Here is a 19,099-nt window from a genome sequence, read left to right as displayed (position 1 = left end):
CATTTGCTCTTAATTTGAGAAGAAAATGTACTTGTCCTATCTCGGCTTTGAAAGGCATGAAATGAGATCGCCGATACCTGCAGAAACCGTGTTAAAACTTCATGCACCTTCTCTTAAGTGTACCCCGATTTGAAAGAAAAAGCAGCGGAGAAACACGTGTTGTTTTTTCATGATTGCTTTAATGCGAACGCCTTGGTTTGAAAGCAATACATTCATTGGGACACCTTCGCGGAAGGCGTGTCCGTGTGTGCGCTGTCATTCATTTCCCGTCCACACAGATCCAAAAACAGGCACGTGAATCGAGCTCACGTTCGACATGTATGCCTCCTTCATAGAAGGAAAGGTAAAACTCCACCATTCAACGGTGTCACGGCAAATCGACACATTTGCAATTTGAATACAAACAACGGGATTCCCTTTTTTTCTCAACAAAAAGAACAATAAGTCAAAAGTTGCAGCGCGGAAGCCTTCACCAAAGGCCGGCGGAACTTGATCCCAAGTCCTGACTGTCTACCAGGGCCTCCAGGGGGCGCCCTTGGCCGAGTTCTCCTCCTCTGTCAGCGTCTCCTCGCAGGAGGGGCGCAGGCGCGTTTGGGAGGAGATTGGCTCCGCCTCCCCGGCGCAAGGGCTGCGGACGGACTGGAGTCGCCGGAGGAAGCAAACGGTCATCTCCAGCACGTCGGCCTTCTCCATCTTGGAGTCGGGCTGCCTCTGGAGGAACTCGGGAGCCAGCAGGGCCTTGAGCTGCTCGATGCTGCTGTTGATGCGCTCTCGACGCAGCTTCTCCACCAGGGGCTTTCGGATCTGCGGAGGCAAAAAAAAAAAAAGTTGAGATTTACAGCTCCGGCAAAATACTCGAAAACAACATTCAAAACTATGCTTCAAGATAGAATTCTTATTGAAATTGTGCACAAAAGTGAAGTAACAACCATAACCAAATATAAAAACAAACAAAATAAATTGTTACAAAGAGGATTAAGACCAACAAAAAAAAGGTGGCAGAATGCTCACTTTTTAACCTCAGAATTCTGACTTTTAATTGAGATTTTTGTTGTAAATTGAATCAGTTCTCACTTTGAAGTGAGAATAAAGTCAAATTCAGAGATACAAGTGACAATCCTTCCATTTTTTTTTTGTTTCCTTCCTCACTGGCCCCGACTCTCTTCCGTAAAAAGATGACATGCAAATGTATTGTACTTAAAGTTAAATACAACTGAACTTCCCTGTACAAATGCACTTGTATTGCATTCTTTTTTTTGAAAGTAGTTGGTATGTAAAGCCAATCAAAATTCTTGATTTCCATACTTATTTTTCCATATCCTGACTATTAATGTTATTTCTACTACTTTTGTCTACTGTCTGCAATTAAATTCAATCAAATGCATCGCAAATGTATGTATTCTAAATTATGAAATTAGTACAAACATATGCACGTATATAAGTAATGTATATATGCATATAAAATATTTAAAATGCATTCTAAATATATATTATAAAATATTAAAAATGCACAATTCAATATCATCACATTTCAAAACTCAGTGAAAAAAAAGCAAAGGTCTACTACATGGATGGAGCTCGTAAGAGGTACCAAGGAGGTGGGATGGTTGCTCTCCATGAATGATGATGACGATGATGAAGATGAACGTACCTTATGTGTGAGAGTCAGGTGCGAGTCTTGCAAAGAGATTGCGGGCGCCATGGCTGGATGTGTGCAATGTGCTCTCTCCTAACTTCAAGCCTCCTATTTATGGTCCCGCATCTCCATATCAATGTGGACCTGGGTTCTTTCTCACACTAGCAGCCAATCAGGACACAGCGCAGGGAGACAATAGTTCCATCTCAGGGGAGCAGCTGGACCGGGGGGTGGGGGTGAGGGGTGGGGGGGTAATACTGAGGCCCTGTGTGAATGTGGGAAAGTGACGATCCCATCCAGTGCACATCTGCTGCCGTCAAAGACCAGGAGCAGGAAGAGATCGCTCCGTTTATCCTCCTAACAGATAGTGAGTCCGTAGCACATCTGGTTCACCGTTCTGGGTTTGGGGTTCGCGTCCTGCCATGCTGAAATAAATGTTAAACGGGAAACAAAATACGTCGAAATATTGCCCCCCACCCCACTTGCCGCAATCACAATAGAATATATCATTATTATATCAAAAATTTGAACTGCCTGATTCATGAAACATCTAGTTCGTTTTATCTTTAAAAATGGCGTCACTAATTACAAAGCGCATCTGTATTAAAAAGTAGAAAAATAACCAAATGAATGCATAAAAGCCTTTTATAAAGGAATCATAAGTTTAGTGATGAATTGCTTGATGTTCCAATTCATTTGCTCTAAATTTGAAAAGAAAACCTGTACAGTTCATATCATCACACTCAAAAGCTTTGAATTCAAGATCCACTAATTTGAGATCCACTATACCAGCGGTGTCAAACTTACGGCCCGCGGGCCGGTTCTGGCATTCATCGCAATGATTTTGTACTGTTAAGTATGAAAATGAGCTGTCATTTTATTTCAATCATTGAAAAATTTGTATTATGATTAATAATGATCAAAATCAGTGGTGTCAAACATATGGTCCACGGGCCGGTTGCGGCCCGCGATTGGGTTTAATCCGGCCCGTGAGAAGATTTTATAATGTAAAATATAAAAAATGAGCTGTCTTTTTTTCAATCCAGTTCAATTCAATAGAAGAAGCATAATAAATTCAAATGAGCTGTTTTAAACTACGATTTTATTTGTCTCCACTTGGGAATAGATTTTGTAAGCTAAAACGAGTTTGACAGCCCTGCACTAGACTAATTCATTGAGCGGATGAATCGCCACTTGTCCTGCAATCAAAAGCGTTTTTCCCACGTCATTTGAGCGAATGGCGTCCGCCTCTTTCATAGGTAACGACGGCCCGAATACGAGCCACGTAACGAGTCGGGCGGGAATGTTGGCCGAGGCCTGGGAATCCCGCGCACGTCTGCGTTCTGGGGGTTCCCATTGGGGGGGGGGGGGGGGGCGTAAAGTGATGTGCAAGCAGACACACTTCTTTTGTTGAATGGAAGCCGGTGTGGGAAAGGCCCAGAGAGAGACTCACATCCCCGTAGGCACAATGGACAAAATGGGGGTGGGGGCGCCGCCCCCTCTCTTTAGATCTTTTACAGCCTTCATTATCTGCCACATTCCCAGCCGACACATGCTGAAATACTCTTTTGCATATATAATTTATCAAATCATGCCTATCGCAAATTAGAGGGATGTTTTCAAATGCAAGCCAGCCCGTTCATTTGCGTCCACTCTTGTGGACATTTGTTTTTGGTCTATATCATTTGACTCCTTGGAGCTAATATACGACGTCTAAATGTGATCAATGGAGGACGCTGTTGGAAGCCTAGAGGAAAATTAGGGCCCATAAAAAAAAGATATAGGTTGCAGTATTCTGACTTGATTGTTAGAATTCTCACTTTGAAGTCCAAATTCGCACTTTAAAGTCAGAATTTTGAGAACAGTCAGAATCCTCACTGTAACTTTAGAGCAAATAGACCGCCAAGTTTTCATTTTTGGAAGAATAAAAATAAAATAACTTAATTGCCATGTAGATTCTGCCATTTTCACCTCACATTTCAGTTCTAAATGTATTTTTCTACAATCAAAAGTTTTATAACACCCTGTTTAAAATGTTCATACGCCATACTGTACGTGCTACAATTTTGCAGCAATTTACTATATGGAGACAAGGGGCAATTTTCCACAAATCATCTTTATTCTGAATTTCTGATTATTAATAAAGTTTAATTGATTTATCTGATTGTTTTGTTGGCATTGCCTTTAGCCGGGCCACTACTGTAGCTTCTATTCTATGTGCCTTATAATGCGGTGTGCCTTATATACAACAGTTCTAAAACAGGCATTAGAATATGCTAAAAAAATACCTGAAAGTGAAAATTGTAATGTTAGTCTCAGAATTCTGACTTTATAACAAGAATTACTTTTAAGTGAGTAATCTCACTTTACAATCAAAATCTTGACTCTGAGCTAATGTTCAATTTAAAGGCAGATTTCTCACTTTAAAGTCAGAATTCTTGGGCACAATTGAGATTTTTGCATGAGGTCTTTCTTCACCTGAAAACTAATAGCTTTCAAATTGAAATCCGTTGCGGTGTAGCCCTTCACGTCTGCCTTTCAGCCTCACTCCAAATATTGTGGATCATTTACACAATCAAAAGTGAACACAATCTATAAGGACAAAACATCCAATCCAAATATTTGCCCGAATTCCTCTCTTTCATTTCAAAACATCAGCCGTTGAAGATGAAGAAGAGGAGCAGGAAGGGAGGAGGAGGGGGGGGGGGGGGGGTACGGAATGAGGGGGAATTAGCATTTAACGAGGCACATGTCTCCTGAGTGGGCGCCTGTTTCAATCATGTGAGGAGTGTGGGAACGTCTCAAGCGCAGAGTCACAGTGCATGTGGGGTGATTAACATCATGACCCCCCCCCCGCCCACCAAACCCTCACCCCCTCTACCCCTATTCCTAAGGGGATTTGGCACACTTCACAGGGAGATTTTGTTGATACCCTAACACCAGACGCTTTCATTTTAGCCTTAAATAATTTCTAAACGTACACAAAAGGTAAAGATACCGCAACCTGGCCTCGGGGTGACTTATTATACAGTCACACTGACATATTAAGAAGAAATTAACGATAAGCAGGGGTGCACGTGATTTTTTTTTTATGGGTTACGCAGATGCGCACCAGGATATAGTATTGGGTACGCAATCTTTCTTTCATTAAAAACAGTCTTTCTCAACGTCTTTCCCTCTGTCGCTCCCACATTAACAGCGCACCGTCTGTGTGTGCACGCAGGCAGTCTGCGTCCTCAAAAACTTTCATAACTCTATAACAATATTTTCCGTGTGCCATGTTATTTATTTGCATGTATTTGTTTTTTGTAAAGATTGAAGTACATTTTTCTGTAAGTATTGTCTACATTATTTGTCTACATGTGTTGCGGCACCTTTTGTGTTTGACTATCTTATTTCTTAAAGCAGTATAACACCACCACATAAATACCGGTCATTATTGTAGCTATGGTCTATTCCTTTTTATTCCATTCTATTCTCACAAGAATCTGCAACAGACAGTAGATGTGCATGCATGCATCAGCCACAATTCTAGGCAAATAGGGCATACACTCTTTTTTTGTGGTTGTTGTTTGCAGTCGTCCATCAAAACCGAGCAATATCAGCGCTCATGAGATTTCCCCGTTGCTAGTAAGGTCATCTTCATGTACTAGCAGATTTTTGCTTTCACTAGCAGCACATTTTAATGTTTCACGCGATTTTAGCAAACGTGCAGAACACTCTTGGGTAACTGTAGCACAACTAGTATTTTACTTTTCCCCCCCTAGCTAAACTCTGCTGCCCTCTAGTGTTTGGTAGTTTACTTCAATTATGAAGTGCGTTTCTGCAATGCGCTTTTAGAAGAATTGTTAATTATTCAGGCGTATAGGTAAAATAATGAACATGTATTTTGCGATGCATTAGCTTAGCGTGTTGGCATGGATACTTAGGTGTCTATAGAAATCCATAATGATGATTTGTCAAATGTGAGATAATCAGTATTTTTTTTTTTTTACCATAGCAACCAAACTAATGTACGTTTTATCTATATTCAAAAATTAGATCTGCATTTTGCCATTTATTATCTTCTTTGTATTTTGAACTGGATGCTTGTGAAACTTAAAAACGTTATGTGCCAAATGAAATTGAAATATTACAAGTAGCGCGATTGCTTTAAGAAACAACAACCAAACACATACATCTGATTAGTTTTGCACTTATGAAACGTGACGTTCATTTTATCCATCTCAAAGGGCAGTCAGTGGTTTTGCCACTTATTGCTGAAAGAAAAGATTGTCACAATTTCTCAAGTAACAGCAAATCACGGCTCAATATGTAAATGTCACATGACCAAACTCAGAAAACAGATGAGACGCGATTGGACGTTAACTGAGTAACTGTGGTGTCATTTGAAGTTTTCAGCAAAATTATGCTCGTAACAAATATTCATAAAATCCCATACATTAAAATATCAACTTTAAATTTTACTTTGCCAGTTATCAGTGCGAATTTTCTTACACCATTCTGATCAAACCTGATCGTCAACAATTAAGAATTATTGAGAAATATCGGTGTTAGTTGTTGATGATGACGAAGTAACCGTTCGTGCTCGTTGATTGGCCGAGCGTACGGACGCCTGCCTGCCTACGTCATCACGTCGTCGACTATGGCGGAATGTAGCCAAACTGACAACAGCGACGCGAGCCGTCACCATACCATGGATAAAAGCATCACCCTTCCCCCAGACGAAATTTTCCGCAACTTGGAGAACGCCAAACGTTTCGCCATAGACATAGGTACCAGCAAATGTGGACTTATACTTCACCCGAGCGCCATTCGAGTACAAATATAAACAAAACAGCAAGTCGCGTTGCGTTCAATGACCGAGGGTATAAGTGAAAGTCAGCGTGGTGTAAGCTAGCAGTTGTCTTGTTTATGTTTTCGATCGAAACGAATCGATCGAATTCTCCAGCTAATTGCGCCAATCTCTGATTTTGACTTCTTGTTTGCAGGTGGATCCCTCACCAAACTCGCCTACTATTCGACGGTGCAGCACAAAGTGGCCAAAGTTCGCTCCTTCGATCACTCTGCCAAGGTGTTTATTGTTTTTCTTGCACCCTCGAACTTTTATTAGCAGTGATCTATTTGCCTCCGGCGTTGACCTTAGATTTTGTTGGCGTGGATTCCACAAAATCATTGGAATATTTTGCCGGCAGAGATTTATGGGCGACGTGCATTGAGTAATGTCTGCGATAGTGTTACGACTGTTTACAGGGTATTATATAAACTATTTAACATCGTTTATTGCAAAAAGTAATAATGTTTTCGCGAAAGTAAAAAGAAGACAAACACACAAACAGTCATTAACAAGTAAAGTTTATTGATTTAAAAGAGCGTAAATAAAAACGTATTTCATGTAATATTGTAATAAAAAAGTCAACATTTAAAATATGTATCAGTACATGCATATTTTTAATACTTTAAAGACTCTTTTCACATCTTCTGTTCTATTTCATAGATTTCCCATAAATTGACACATTGAACAAGATTAACCGAACTGCACTATAAGCCGCAGGGCAGAACTCATGAGAAAAAAAGTGTGGTCTATAGTCCGAAAAATACGGTTTCTTTCCATGAACTGGCGAGACATGATCACGTAAGAAGTTAAAGCAAGACATGACCAACACAAACGCCGATGGTAACGTTGGTTTCTCTCACGCAGGAGGCGTCCGGCGACAAACTTTATGAGATCTCGGTTCAAGAGGAGGTGACGGCGCGCCTGCACTTCATCAAGTTTGAAAATGCCTACATCGAAACCTGCTTGGACTTCATCAAAGACCACCTGGTCAACACCGACACCAAAGTCATCAAGGCCACAGGTGGCGGGGCGCATAAATTCAAGGAACTGTTGGAAAGGAAACTGAGACTCAAGTGAGTTCATCGATGAGGAATTTGCCCTTTGTAGACTCAAATGACTTGCATTCATATGTTGAAAAAAAATCCCAAGTTGTGTAAAGCAAGTGTTGGTTTTTGGCGTGAGAGTGGACAAGGAGGACGAGATGACGTGTCTGATCAAGGGCTGCAACTTCGTGCTGAGGAACATCCCTCACGAGGCCTTCGTGTACGCCAAGCACGCCGACTCCGAGTTCCGCTTCCAGACCACCCAGCCGGACATCTTCCCCTACCTGCTCGTCAACATCGGCTCCGGGGTCTCCATCGTCAAGGTAGGAACACTTGACAAACTATCATCAATCAATCGAATTCCCTGAGATTGATGTAAATTGGGTAGATTAATTTGCTATACTTACTAAAATAACACAATATTATGCATGCAACATATCTGTTCTCACTTTCTTGTTTCTTGTTGTTGTCACCTGCTGACAGGTGGAAGCAGAGGACAAATTTGAGCGAATCGGAGGAAGCTCGATAGGCGGAGGGACATTCTGGGGTCTCGGGGCTTTACTCACCAAAACAAAGGTATTTATTTTCGTATTTTGTTTAATAGCCGCACGAGTGAAGCCAAGCGCTACACACACTAGCTTTTCAAACAGATAGACGCAAACACACGACAAGATCTGAAACTAATTCCTGTTCGCAAAAAGTCAGTCCCGAAATAACGTGCTGTTGACGAGCAGGGCCAACAACCGGTCTCGCTAAGCTAACATAGCTTTCTATAGCTTGTAGCTAACTGTTTGCTACCGAGCTAAGCTTAGCCTGTCAAACTGAGGGTCTCAAATTCACAGCAAATTCTGGATGATATTCCTGTTGGTCCTGACCAACAGGTAATGCACTCCTGACGAGCTGGGCAACAGATTCGTGTAGCTAAGACGGTCTTTCTCAAATAGTGGGGCGGGCCCCCCTGGGGGGGCGCGAGGCGATGCCAGAAGGGCCCGAATACTAAAAAGCTTTGTTTTTACCATGTGAATTCTAATTGCAATAAAATAAAGGTTGAATATTGTTGTTATTTTTCCAGGCACTTTTTTGTACTCGATGTTTTTTTCAGTTTTAGACAAACCTGTAACATGTATAAACACTGTAAAAAAAAAAAAAAAAAAAGGTTGTTAAACTGTTGTTCAAAGTCTATTTATATTGCTGTTTTCTTTCGTTAATGTTAAAGTAAGTCTTGATGAACTTGATGCCCGCAAAATGCTGAAGCATCTGGCCCGCGGGCCATATTAATTATACAACATTTCAAGACATTTTTTTTTATAAGCTCATTCTTACACTTAACATTACAGTATCATCTCGTGGGCCAAATTAAGCCCATTTGCGGGCCAGAACTGGCCCACAGGCCTTATGTTTGACACCTCTGCTGTATTTACTAGCTTAAATGAAGTCTAGTAAGCTGCTAATCATATTTTATATTCGCCTGCTAACATATTTCACAGCATATCCTGTTTTTGTGCTCATCTTATTTAGGTCAAAGTCTAAATTCTCTAAATCTGGACGTTTCCTCCCCCCTCTGCAGAGGTTCGACGAGCTCCTCCAACTGGCCTCCAAGGGGCAGCACACCAGCGTGGACATGCTGGTCAAAGACATTTACGGCGGATCCTACGGCTCTCTGGGCCTGACGGGCGACTTGATCGCCAGCAGTTTCGGGAAGTCGGCCACGGCCCACAAAGGTGAAGCTCGGACGTTCGCTTCGAGTCGCGGCGGGTGAGCGTAGCTCTGGTGCGCGCGTGTCTTTCAGAGTTCTCCAAAGAGGACATGGCCAAGAGTTTGCTGCACATGATCAGCAACGACATCGGGCAGCTGGCCTGCCTGTACGCCAAACTCCACCAGCTGTCGCGGGTGTACTTTGGGGGCTTCTTCATTCGGGGACACCCGGTCACCATGCACACCATCACCTACAGCATCAACTTCTTCACCAAGGCAATGGCCGCTTCCAAAGTCGCCCTTGCACAAGGGAGCTCCGTTTTCAATGGAAGGCGCTTTCGCGTGTGTGTGCGCGCGCGCAGGGCGAGGTGCAGGCCTTGTTCCTGAGGCACGAAGGCTATCTGGGAGCCATCGGGGCTTTCCTCAAAGGCGCGGAGGAAGACAGTAAGAAAACGAATCCAATGAATGAATTCATCGAGTTTCAATCGCCATAACGATTAATTAAGATGATCCGCGGCGATGTTAACGTTGAAATAGTCAAGCACGTTTTTGGATTACGAGTCAAATCAAGCACTACCACCAGGGGGCAATGTTTCCTTCATATTTGCATGACAAAAGCCTCTTATTTTCTCACCCTAATATATCGTTTAGCAGTGTGAAACGGCATTGAGTTTCTCACCCGATTCTTCTCTTCCGCAATGCGCAAGCGTTGTTTCTGAAATCCAGCGTTCCATCGCTAATGTTTTGCGACCTTGCGGGGTTTTTTTTGTCCCCCTTGCATTGTGTTAGGGCTGTCCTCCAATAGTACAAATTCTGCATGTCGGTTCTGTGCGGCCCGGATCATAGCTGTGCGTGTCTTTGCTCCAGATCCGAACCAGTACAGCTGGGGGGAGAATTACGCAGGAAGCTCCGGCCTGATGAGTATTTCCCCGGAAATGAATCCCATGCAACGCGCACGAAGCGGAACGGTGAGCGCGCTTCCCTCCCGCGCTCCTCAACATCTCGTTTCCTGCCATCTCCTTCGCTGGAAATCTCCACGTGTCATCTTTGATTTACTTCCTCATGAAATCACGTCTGTCCTCATCATCTTCTTTTTTTTTTCTTCTTCTTTTCTTCTGTCTCGTTAACCTTCAGTTTCCCGTAAGTACCGCCGCCGGGCCGCTGCAGACTCACTCCCTTGTGCATATGCTTTGACTTTTGCACTTTTGTTTTTGCTTCGTTAGTATGCAGCATGTTGTTTTGCGTAAAGCATCCAGAGTTCACGTTTGAACATTTTTTTGGTTTCGTATTTGAAAACCTCGTACAACAAACCCATCTAATCGCTAAATCTTTATTAAGTGTGCCGGCAGTGTTTTCAGTAACATTTGAACATTCCCAAATGTCTTAACGGTACAAAGAAGTGAACAACCGTGTTTTGACCAAATATTTTTCAAGTTTTAAAGCTAAAGACGGGGAAAAAAAATGGACTATCCCTTTAAGCGTGTTACGCACAAGCTATGTCGACTTTCAAGCTGATTTTAAATCCGTATTTATTATATTGATTGTGTTATTTTCTACTGGGTTTATTTCCTTCCAAACGTTTTCCAGAACGATTGAAGATAGGGGACTTTTTGTAAGATTATCTATGAGAGCGTGTCGTAAGATCCAACGAGGTAAAAGGAAGGACCGGCGTTGCCTCGGCAGTTCGACATGCTGGAGATGGACCGCTTGGAGCGTCAGCTGGTCAACCTGCACCTGCTGCGGGACCCGTCGTCGTACGTCCCGGACACGGTGGACCTGACGGAGGACGCCCCGGCCCGCGAGTACTGGCTGGACTGCTTCGAGGAGGCCCTGGACGGGGTGGGCCGGCGCTCCGGCGGATCGCGGCGCCCGGGGCGAGGGCGCGCCCGCGTCACGCCGGCCGTTGTGGCGCGCAGGTGGTGAAGCGGGCGGTGGCCAGCCAGCCCGACGTGGCCGAGTCGCGGGAACGGGCCGAGAAGTTCCGTCGCAAGTACAGGCACAAGCTTCGGACCCTGCGGCAACAGCCCTTGTGAGGTCCCGCTCCTCTGTCTGTCTGGCTGGCTTTCTTTTTCACTTTTTCTTTCTTCATCTTCTCTCTTTATTTTTCTTTCTTATTTCTCTCATTTTTTCTGTCTTTTTTTCTTTCTGTCTCTTCTTATTACTTTCTCTTCTTTCTTATTTTTTTCTTTCTTCATTTCTTTTTTCTGTCCTTATTTTTTATTTCTTTATTTTTTTCTTTTTCTTATTTCTTTCTATTTTTTCTTATTTTTTCTTTCTCTTTCTCAGTCTTTTTATGTTTATTTTTTCTTTTTTTCTTTTATCATTCTCTTTTCCTTAATGTCTTTCTTTTTCGTCATTTTTTTCTTTATTAATTTTCCTTTTTCGCTGTCTTTTCTTGATTTTTTTGCCCTTTTTCTGTCTTTCTCAATTTCTTTGTTCTTTTGTTAGTTTCTAATGTTTATGTAACTTCAAAACAGCAACTTCAGATTTATCCTTCTTTTTTATGAGTGTCCAGAAGCACAACATCACTATTAATCAAAAAACATTTCAAGTTATTCATTCATTGGAAAGATTCCGCTCATTGTTATACTTTGTAAAATCCGGCCCGCGGGCCGCATGTTTGCCACCCCTGCTCTAGGTAATTAAGTAATTGATTACTTGATGTAATTAGGGGCTAAAGAAATCGTTTAGGTAATGAAATGATTCAAAATTGCATTTGCTAACCTCAAGCATAACAATGTTAGACTAGCATAAGTTAAGCTAACGTAGCGGGCGTTTTGGCGGCGCAGCGCTTACGGATCCCTGACGGTCAGAAGTCTGCTGGACACCCGGGAGCACTGCCTGAACGAGTTCAACTTTCCCGACCCCTACTCCAAGGTGGGACCGCCGCCGTCTCCCGCGCTCCCGCTTCCCCCCGTTTGACGGGGCGCGTCGGCGTTCAGGTCAAGCAGAAGGAGAACGACGGCGCTCTCAAGTGCTACCGGAAGGTGGTGGGCGCTCTGGAGGCGCTGGGCTGGGAGGAGAAACAGTTTGCGCTGGTCCGCGGCGTCCTGGCCGGGAACGTCTTCGACTGGGGGGCCAAGGCCGTCTCCGAGTGAGTGCGCCCACGCTCGTCCTTCTCCCCGTTCTTTTCCATCCTCTTATTTCAGCGAATTCAATCTGAGGTAGTTATGCTTTTCAATTTTTTTTCTCAGGTATTTTGCTTTAAAAATGGCTGTTAGAAAGCCATTGATTACTTTGAAAAAATAAAGGCTATTGGAATCTTCTTTTTAGATATTAAAGTACTAAAGTAATTCTTACTTTAGTTACAAAAATATTGAATTCATGTATTACTTTAGGCAAATCTAATCAATCACTGAAGTAAGTAAGTGGGATTTACTCATTCAATGCCAGGGATGTATTTTCACGTTTTTTCAAGAGTCCGGACATAAATTCCCAGATACCTAAGTGTCAAATCCATACTCAAGGACATTCATTTACAGATACTTAAGTTTTAAATCGATATTTAAAGCTTTGATACTTCATTATTTCAAGTAATCAACTCCTTTAGTTCTTAATCATATACAGTAATTTACTACTTTGCGTACTTTCTTTGTGTAATTAAGTGCTAAAGTGTTCGTGAAACTTTACCACTTGATTATTTGAAGTAATTCATTACTTTTTGGGTGTCGTTTCCGGAACGGATTAGTGAGGTTTCCATTCATTTCAATAAGGAAAGAGGATTTGAAATGAATATGGTTTTCTCCAGCTTTGTTTTTGATTTGGGTCATTTATTTGTAGGCCTACTGTTGATTTATTTTAGCCTTATTGATGTCTAAGTGGCCTTCCCTCACCGTCCATGTCCAGCGTCCTGGAATCCGACCCGGAGTTTGGCTTCGAGGAAGCCAAAAGGCAACTCGAAGGTATTCGGGCCGTAGAAAAAAAGGCGAACCCAGAAAAAGGCGGCAGGAAGATTCTTTGTGTCTGGTTCCTCCTCCAGAGCGGCCGTGGCTGGTGGATTCCTACGACCAGTGGCTCCAGAGACTGAAGGTCAGTCGTCCCGCGTCCCGTTCGCCGTTGCCGTTGCCGGCCGGGCGACCAGTGCTTGAACGCGATCCGTTCCTGGTTGTGTCTTACAGGGGCGTCCTCACAAGTGTGCCTTGTTTTTCGTAGATAATAGCGGCGTAGACATCATTCTAGGAGTCATGCCTTTTGTCAGGGAGCTTCTCTCTCGGGGAACCCAGGTAAGCCCGAGACCTACGCCGAAGTATCGGGACCGTGCTTCCGTACCGTTCGTCCCGATGCTGGCGAACCAAGGCCAAATGTTAAAGATGGGCCGACGAACGGCGTGGGTGTCGCAGCACATGTAGACGGGCGGTGTGACAGTTTTTTTTTTCTTTTTTTCCATCGAATCGGTCTGTGGAATCAGTTCTAGCCACGCATTTGTAGGTTCAATTTATTAACGCCCACAAAAACTTGAAAAATGGTACGGTCCGTCTTTGTAGTCCGTCACGTGATGATGACACGTTAAGACGCAGCCATTAACTGCTCTCTATCGCCGCCTACCGTTTTGAGGTGAAACACGGGTCAATAAAGAATTTTTTGTTTGCTGACATAGACACACAGCGGCTCAATGTGTTGTTGCAAAAATTGCAGCTCAGAATTTGTATTTATATGCTCCAAAATTTGGACAATTGTTATTTTTGTACACAAAATCTCGCACGTCCAGCTGAAATCACAGAAATTTAGAAATTTTTGCATTTTAAATTTTATGTTTTAATCATCTGCCGGAAATTTCCGAGTGTTTGCTTTTCCCCCCATCGATTATTTTACGTTATAAAAATATCAAAGGAATTTCTATAATGTGTAACAAATAACAGGCCATATGTTTGATGTGAATGAGTGAAAATACCGTCTCAAAATCGATTCTGAGTCGATCGTGAGACAGTCAAAGATTTCCACTCCTGTGATTTATTAAACTTTTGTTGCGGTATTTTCAGACGTATTTTAGTCAACAACTCAAAATACAAAGTTTTATTTCTTGTGGTAAAATCGTGAAAATCTGTAAAAATGGTGCACAATGTTTTGCAAAGGAGTCATAATACAATCTAACAATATACTGCTCGATGTTCCAATTCACTTGCTCTTTATTTGAAAAGAAAACCATCACAGCACAAAAATGTCACATCTTCTAGTGGCATGACACCACATATCTCTACGTAAATATTTTTGTTTGCGTTTGCGTAGGTGGTGCTGGCTAGCAACTCGGGCCCGGCCCTGAACGACGTCACAAACGGCGAGTTGCAAATTCTGACGGAGAGGATCGCCGCCATGGATCCCATCATCCAGTGAGCGCGCGCCCGCCCGCCCGCCCGCGGCGCTAAACCCGGCGCGTGGCGGCGGAGGCGTCACGGGCTTGTGATCTCGTGCAGGGCGGGGCTGAAGGACGATATGTTGACCTTGATTCAGAGCGGGTCCAGTTCTCCGTGTCTGGATCTAAGGTAGCTAGCTAGCTAGCCCGTCAGATGTTGCGGCTAGAACTTCTTTCTTTTCATTGCAATCGTAATTTTTGCTCCAGATTCATAAAATAATGAGTATTTTTTAAAAGTATTAATAATTCTAAATGTCAAAATAGTACGGAAGAGGATTCGGGCCAGTCAAGAGAAGTTGGCAAGATTTTCAATTATTTCTCTGCGTTCTTACTTCAAAGTCAAGGGATTCCGACTAACTCATTTGCTGCCAATGACGTATAAAGACGTCAAAGATGCATTTTGACTCGCTTGGCGGTGAATGAGTTAATTATTTTTACTCGTCACATATATCAAAGAATGATAATGCCTTACTTGCAGTCATTTCACTGAAGAACATTTTACTCATTCACTGCCAAAGACGTATCTAGACGTCAAAGATCCATGTTGACTTGGCTGCCAGCGAATGAGTTATAAATGAGAATTCTGACTTGAAAGTCAGCAAAGTAATTGTATGTTGTCCCGCAGCCGCCTGGACAAAGTTTTGGCCATGGTGGCGCGCGAGCGCCACACGGACCTGGTGATCATCGAGGGCATGGGCCGGGCCATCCACACCAACTACTACGCCACGCTGAGCTGCGAGAGCCTCAAGATGGCCGTCATCAAGAACTCGTGGCTGGCCGACCGCCTCGGGGGCAAACTCTTCAGCGTGGTCTTCAAGTACGAGGTCCCCGACGCCCGTTCGGGATCTTCGCCCTGAAGCGAGCCGCCCAACGCAAGCGGGGGGGAGTCCATTTTTCACGGGCGAGGGCAAGTATTACATTTTCGGTATTTCTGAAGCATCTTTGATTTCCTGTTTTGGGTCATTCGCTTGGCCCGAGTCACAGCGCCGGTCCACGTGCCGCATATTTATTTTTCAGATGTATTTATTCACAATAATCGTCCGGTGAATAGAAGTCCGCAAAGGGGGGGGGGGGGGGGGGGGGGGGTGTAATTGCGTGCCGTTGCCACAAGATGGCGGCAAAGCTACACTGCTTTTAGCGTTTGACATCTGTGGTGAAGCTAATTGCGTCTTTTTTTTTTAAACCTTTACGTATTAAGAAAAAAAGCAACGTGTTGCATTTATGAACTGAAGGAAGAGCTACAAAGCACAATATTTTATTTTCGCATGCAACAAAATCGTTTTGAACCCCGATGAAGCTAACTCGCAAAGAATTCTTTTTGATTTCATCAAATTAAAGCCAAATGCAAATCGTCCATCTCCAGCCAACCAAAAAGGTTGCCTCATCATTTTATCATCTGTAATGTAAAATGTATATTTGTAAAATAATAGCCAATTAAAATGTTTTATCTGGTTAGTTTTTTTTTTCATTCTCAGCTCCGGCACACCAAGGTTGCAGATGTCATCTTGATTTGTATGATTAGATTGCAAAATGTCATCTGTCATGCGTGCGTGAGCATTTGTTTCAAACTCAATCAATCCCAAAGGCGTATTTTTACGGTTTTTCTTTTTTAAGCAGTCCAAACATTCAATTCCGATTACATATTTTTCTTTTTTGTTTCAAGCGATTGGGTCAAGGAGAATCTAAAAATTGCTGGTACTAAATGAAGTAATATTTCAAGTAATTAATAATCCAGACAAATTTTTTTCATTATTATTCAAAACGAGGACTAATAGCAGCTAATGTATTTAGTTCAACACGTTCATGGAATCTTTCGGTGGGGTAACAAAGCAAGGTCGATCATTTCATGAGTTCAGGAAGAGACAAGTCCAAAGAAATTTCAACTAGGCTGAATGTGTAAACAAGCACAAAAAATCACAGAAATAATTGGGAATATCAATTTGAAGCCTTTAAACTTGAGGAACACACTTGGACATCTGACAATTACAATCATACACAATTTGCTTTGTCTTGAGATGTGGCGTGGAAGGCAGTAGAAAAGTTGCCGCTTGTAATGTAACAAAAGCAGGCTCATTTGGAACCTTTGGGAATGGAGATGCTCCTGACAGACAAATGAAGCTTCATGAAGCTTCACTGCGCTCATTTGAGGACATCCCAGACATGACATCTGTTTGGATGGGATGCGGTTAACTTTTCTGTGACAACATGGACGTGATGGGGAAAATGAAGCTTCATGAAGCATGTGTGATATATATTTGACTCCTCTAGATGGCAGTCTTGTTTTCAAATAAGCTGGGGAAATTTAATGCGTTTCCACTGCAACCGAGCGGACCATCAGGAGGAGGGAAAAAAAAATACCCAGTACTTTAAAATACATTATAACACACACACACACACATATATCCTCTAGATAAGGCAATGGAAATTTGATGCATTATCAGTAAACAAAGCACATCAGGAGGAGAAAAACAAAATCATAAGTGCTTCATGAAGCTTCATTTTCCCATTACTACTGTTGCCAGCACAAAACACCCCAGCTGAACAGACAGCAACACTGGAAAGGCCAAGGTGTCCTCTGATGAGCACGCTGGGTCTTAGTAAGGTAGCGCTAATGAGTCAAAAGATGTAGAACAAAAGCAAACGTCCACTGCAGTGGACACATTATTAAGGATGGATCTCACAAGGTTTTTTTTTTTTAAACCATTGACCAGGGTCCACGGGACCTTCCAGTAATGGTTGCACATAATCACAAGTGATGGCCAAATGAAGCTTCATGAATCGCTTTATATATATTTTTTTAATTTAGTTTTTTCTCCTATAGAGGGCACGCTTGGCTCCAATACATTTCCACTGCATTCAAATTTATCTTTTCAGTGAGAACACCATCTAGTTGAGTGTAAGGAAAAAAAAAAATCCCAAGCGCTTCATGAAGCTTCAGTTCCCCACCAGTAATAATCAGCACCACAATAGCGTTTCTGTTTCAAGTCGTCTTCCGGCGCCGCCCATGAAACCACGCGCTAGCCCGGCGCTCCTCTCGAGCGCCATCGCGCTTCCGACGGACGGGCGCTCCGTTCTAGCTGCTAGTCTGTCTGTCCGTCTGCGAACTAACTGGAAGCGAGTCCGTTTGCGGCGCCGAGGCGGGCGGCGCCGAGGCGGGCGGCGCCGAGGCGGGCTCCTCCTCGCTCGGGCCGGAAGCGGAATCGGCCTCCGGCGGACCGGAGCTTTCTTTGTCTTCCTCCTGAGGGTAAAGCTCCGGGTACCTCTGCATGCACTCCTGCATGTTGCGGAAGTGCTCGATGCACTCGGAACCCTTCACCTCCTCCTTGCTGTAGTGGAAGCACGAGAAGGCGTCCTTGAACTGGGCGCCGCAAGGGCCGCTGGCCATGCCGCCCAGGCACGGGCAGTTCCAATTGATGTCGCCGTTAGGCAGGATGAGCCCTATGGACAAAAAAAAAAAAAAAAAGTACTGCATATTTCTTACTATTGGCCACTATTTTTTTGCTTAAACCCCATTCGGTACGGAAAATCTGAAATTTTTTCATGTGCCACCAGGGGGCAATTTCCCACTAAACAAAGGGAGACAGAAGAAAACGATCTAAGTATTGATTGTGAGTTTGAACTGCTATTTTACGCGCCACCAGTTGCACTCTCCACTAATGAACGTAATCGGGCGTGTTACTGTTGTGTTGGTGCAGTATCTTAACAATCCCAGCGTTATCTTTCAAAATTGTCCAAAATAGTACATCATCACTATGAATCATAAAACATCTCAAGTCTTTCAATTATTTTAAAAAAAAATCAGCTCATTTTATACTTTGCATTTGAAAATCATCTCACTGGCCGGGTTAAACCCTTTTGTGGGCAAGAACTTTTTCGTGCCCTCCGGACATTCGGGTGATTTACCGGCTATTGATTATGAAGACATTCAGGTCTTTTTGACGTCCCAATAGACGCTTGGACCTTCGGTGTCAACGCAATATCCGAATACGAACCTTGCTCCTCATACGGATCATGGGGATCGTCTGCAATCAGCTCGGCATTGCTGGGGGCCTCGTGATCCTCCTTGGTCACAAAAATAATGCGATCTTTACCTGGAAAAACAAAAACTAATCATTCAATTCAAAGCGCCAGCGTTAAAGAAGCAGGTCATTTGCTTTGTGATAAACTGGACACGTGTCAAATGAACAAGAACACAAAAGTAGAACTGCATCCACGAACTAGTTAGCTTGGGTTACTTAACGCAGGAAAAAGTTAGCTTAGCATGTTAGCACCACGGTGACATTGCACACACGCGCGCGCTTCCAATCAATGAACGCACCTTCTTGCCTGCAGTAAGACATGTCTGCCGATCCTTGCGTTGGTCCAACCTCGTCCGCCGAGGTGAAAGAAAGACGGTCCGAGAGTAGAGACTCAACCAAGGCGAGGATTTCATCTGATAAGCGGGTCTGATTGAAAGCCTGCGCCGCTAACACAGCGTCCAACTTCTTGACCTAACCTCCCCGTTTGGCGACGCGGGAAGATGACGTCACATTGGTTGC

The 19,099-nt window shown here is 43.3% G+C and overlaps 3 protein-coding genes across 8 annotated transcripts in view; 1 reads left to right on the top strand and 2 right to left on the bottom strand.

Moving 5' to 3' along the window:
• The window catches only part of pank4 (pantothenate kinase 4 (inactive)), a 31,992-nt gene extending 16,369 nt beyond the window's left edge, over positions 1 to 15,623 (top strand). For 2 of the 6 annotated variants that reach the window (XM_088424255.1, XM_088424258.1), the window contains 18 exons: positions 6,628 to 6,710; positions 7,338 to 7,546; positions 7,656 to 7,839; positions 8,000 to 8,092; positions 9,084 to 9,237; positions 9,306 to 9,487; positions 9,574 to 9,655; positions 10,079 to 10,179; positions 10,895 to 11,050; positions 11,128 to 11,240; positions 12,001 to 12,088; positions 12,154 to 12,305; positions 13,058 to 13,113; positions 13,191 to 13,240; positions 13,330 to 13,434; positions 14,438 to 14,538; positions 14,623 to 14,691; positions 15,187 to 15,623. In XM_088424255.1, coding sequence (XP_088280381.1) covers positions 6,628 to 6,710; positions 7,338 to 7,546; positions 7,656 to 7,839; positions 8,000 to 8,092; positions 9,084 to 9,237; positions 9,306 to 9,487; positions 9,574 to 9,655; positions 10,079 to 10,179; positions 10,895 to 11,050; positions 11,128 to 11,240; positions 12,001 to 12,088; positions 12,154 to 12,305; positions 13,058 to 13,113; positions 13,191 to 13,240; positions 13,330 to 13,434; positions 14,438 to 14,538; positions 14,623 to 14,691; positions 15,187 to 15,418 — 2,210 coding nt within the window. In that variant the 3' untranslated portion in view covers positions 15,419 to 15,623. Of the gene's footprint in view, positions 1 to 6,277; positions 6,412 to 6,627; positions 6,711 to 7,337; positions 7,547 to 7,655; positions 7,840 to 7,999; positions 8,093 to 9,083; positions 9,238 to 9,305; positions 9,488 to 9,573; positions 9,656 to 10,078; positions 10,180 to 10,894; positions 11,051 to 11,127; positions 11,241 to 12,000; positions 12,089 to 12,153; positions 12,306 to 13,057; positions 13,114 to 13,190; positions 13,241 to 13,329; positions 13,435 to 14,437; positions 14,539 to 14,622; positions 14,692 to 15,186 lie in introns of those variants that run through there. The other 4 variants (XM_088424257.1, XR_015866682.1, XR_015866681.1 and 1 more) reach the window with 4 other exon arrangements.
• On the bottom strand, positions 160 to 1,724 carry LOC148419510 (transcription factor HES-2-like). The gene is made up of 2 exons (XM_088424263.1): positions 1,652 to 1,724; positions 160 to 804 (listed from the first exon to the last, which is right to left on the bottom strand). Exons 1-2 carry the CDS (start codon positions 1,700 to 1,702, stop codon positions 511 to 513), a joined length of 345 nt encoding a protein of 114 aa, XP_088280389.1. The 5' UTR covers positions 1,703 to 1,724; the 3' UTR covers positions 160 to 510.
• An 873-nt stretch (positions 15,624 to 16,496) lies between the features above and the next one.
• LOC148419508 (mitochondrial intermembrane space import and assembly protein 40-like) lies at positions 16,497 to 19,074 on the bottom strand. The gene is made up of 3 exons (XM_088424260.1): positions 18,880 to 19,074; positions 18,554 to 18,652; positions 16,497 to 17,999 (listed from the first exon to the last, which is right to left on the bottom strand). Exons 1-3 carry the CDS (start codon positions 18,899 to 18,901, stop codon positions 17,635 to 17,637), a joined length of 486 nt encoding a protein of 161 aa, XP_088280386.1. The 5' UTR covers positions 18,902 to 19,074; the 3' UTR covers positions 16,497 to 17,634.
• Positions 19,075 to 19,099: the final 25 nt, after the last annotated feature.

The sequence above is a fragment of the Hippichthys cyanospilos genome, chromosome 9 (genome assembly GCF_059441005.1).
Source record: "Hippichthys cyanospilos isolate Australia breed blue-spotted pipefish chromosome 9, RoL_Hcya_1.0, whole genome shotgun sequence".
Classification (NCBI taxonomy): Eukaryota; Metazoa; Chordata; class Actinopteri; order Syngnathiformes; family Syngnathidae; genus Hippichthys; species Hippichthys cyanospilos.
This window is presented reverse-complemented; position numbering and strand designations above follow the sequence as displayed.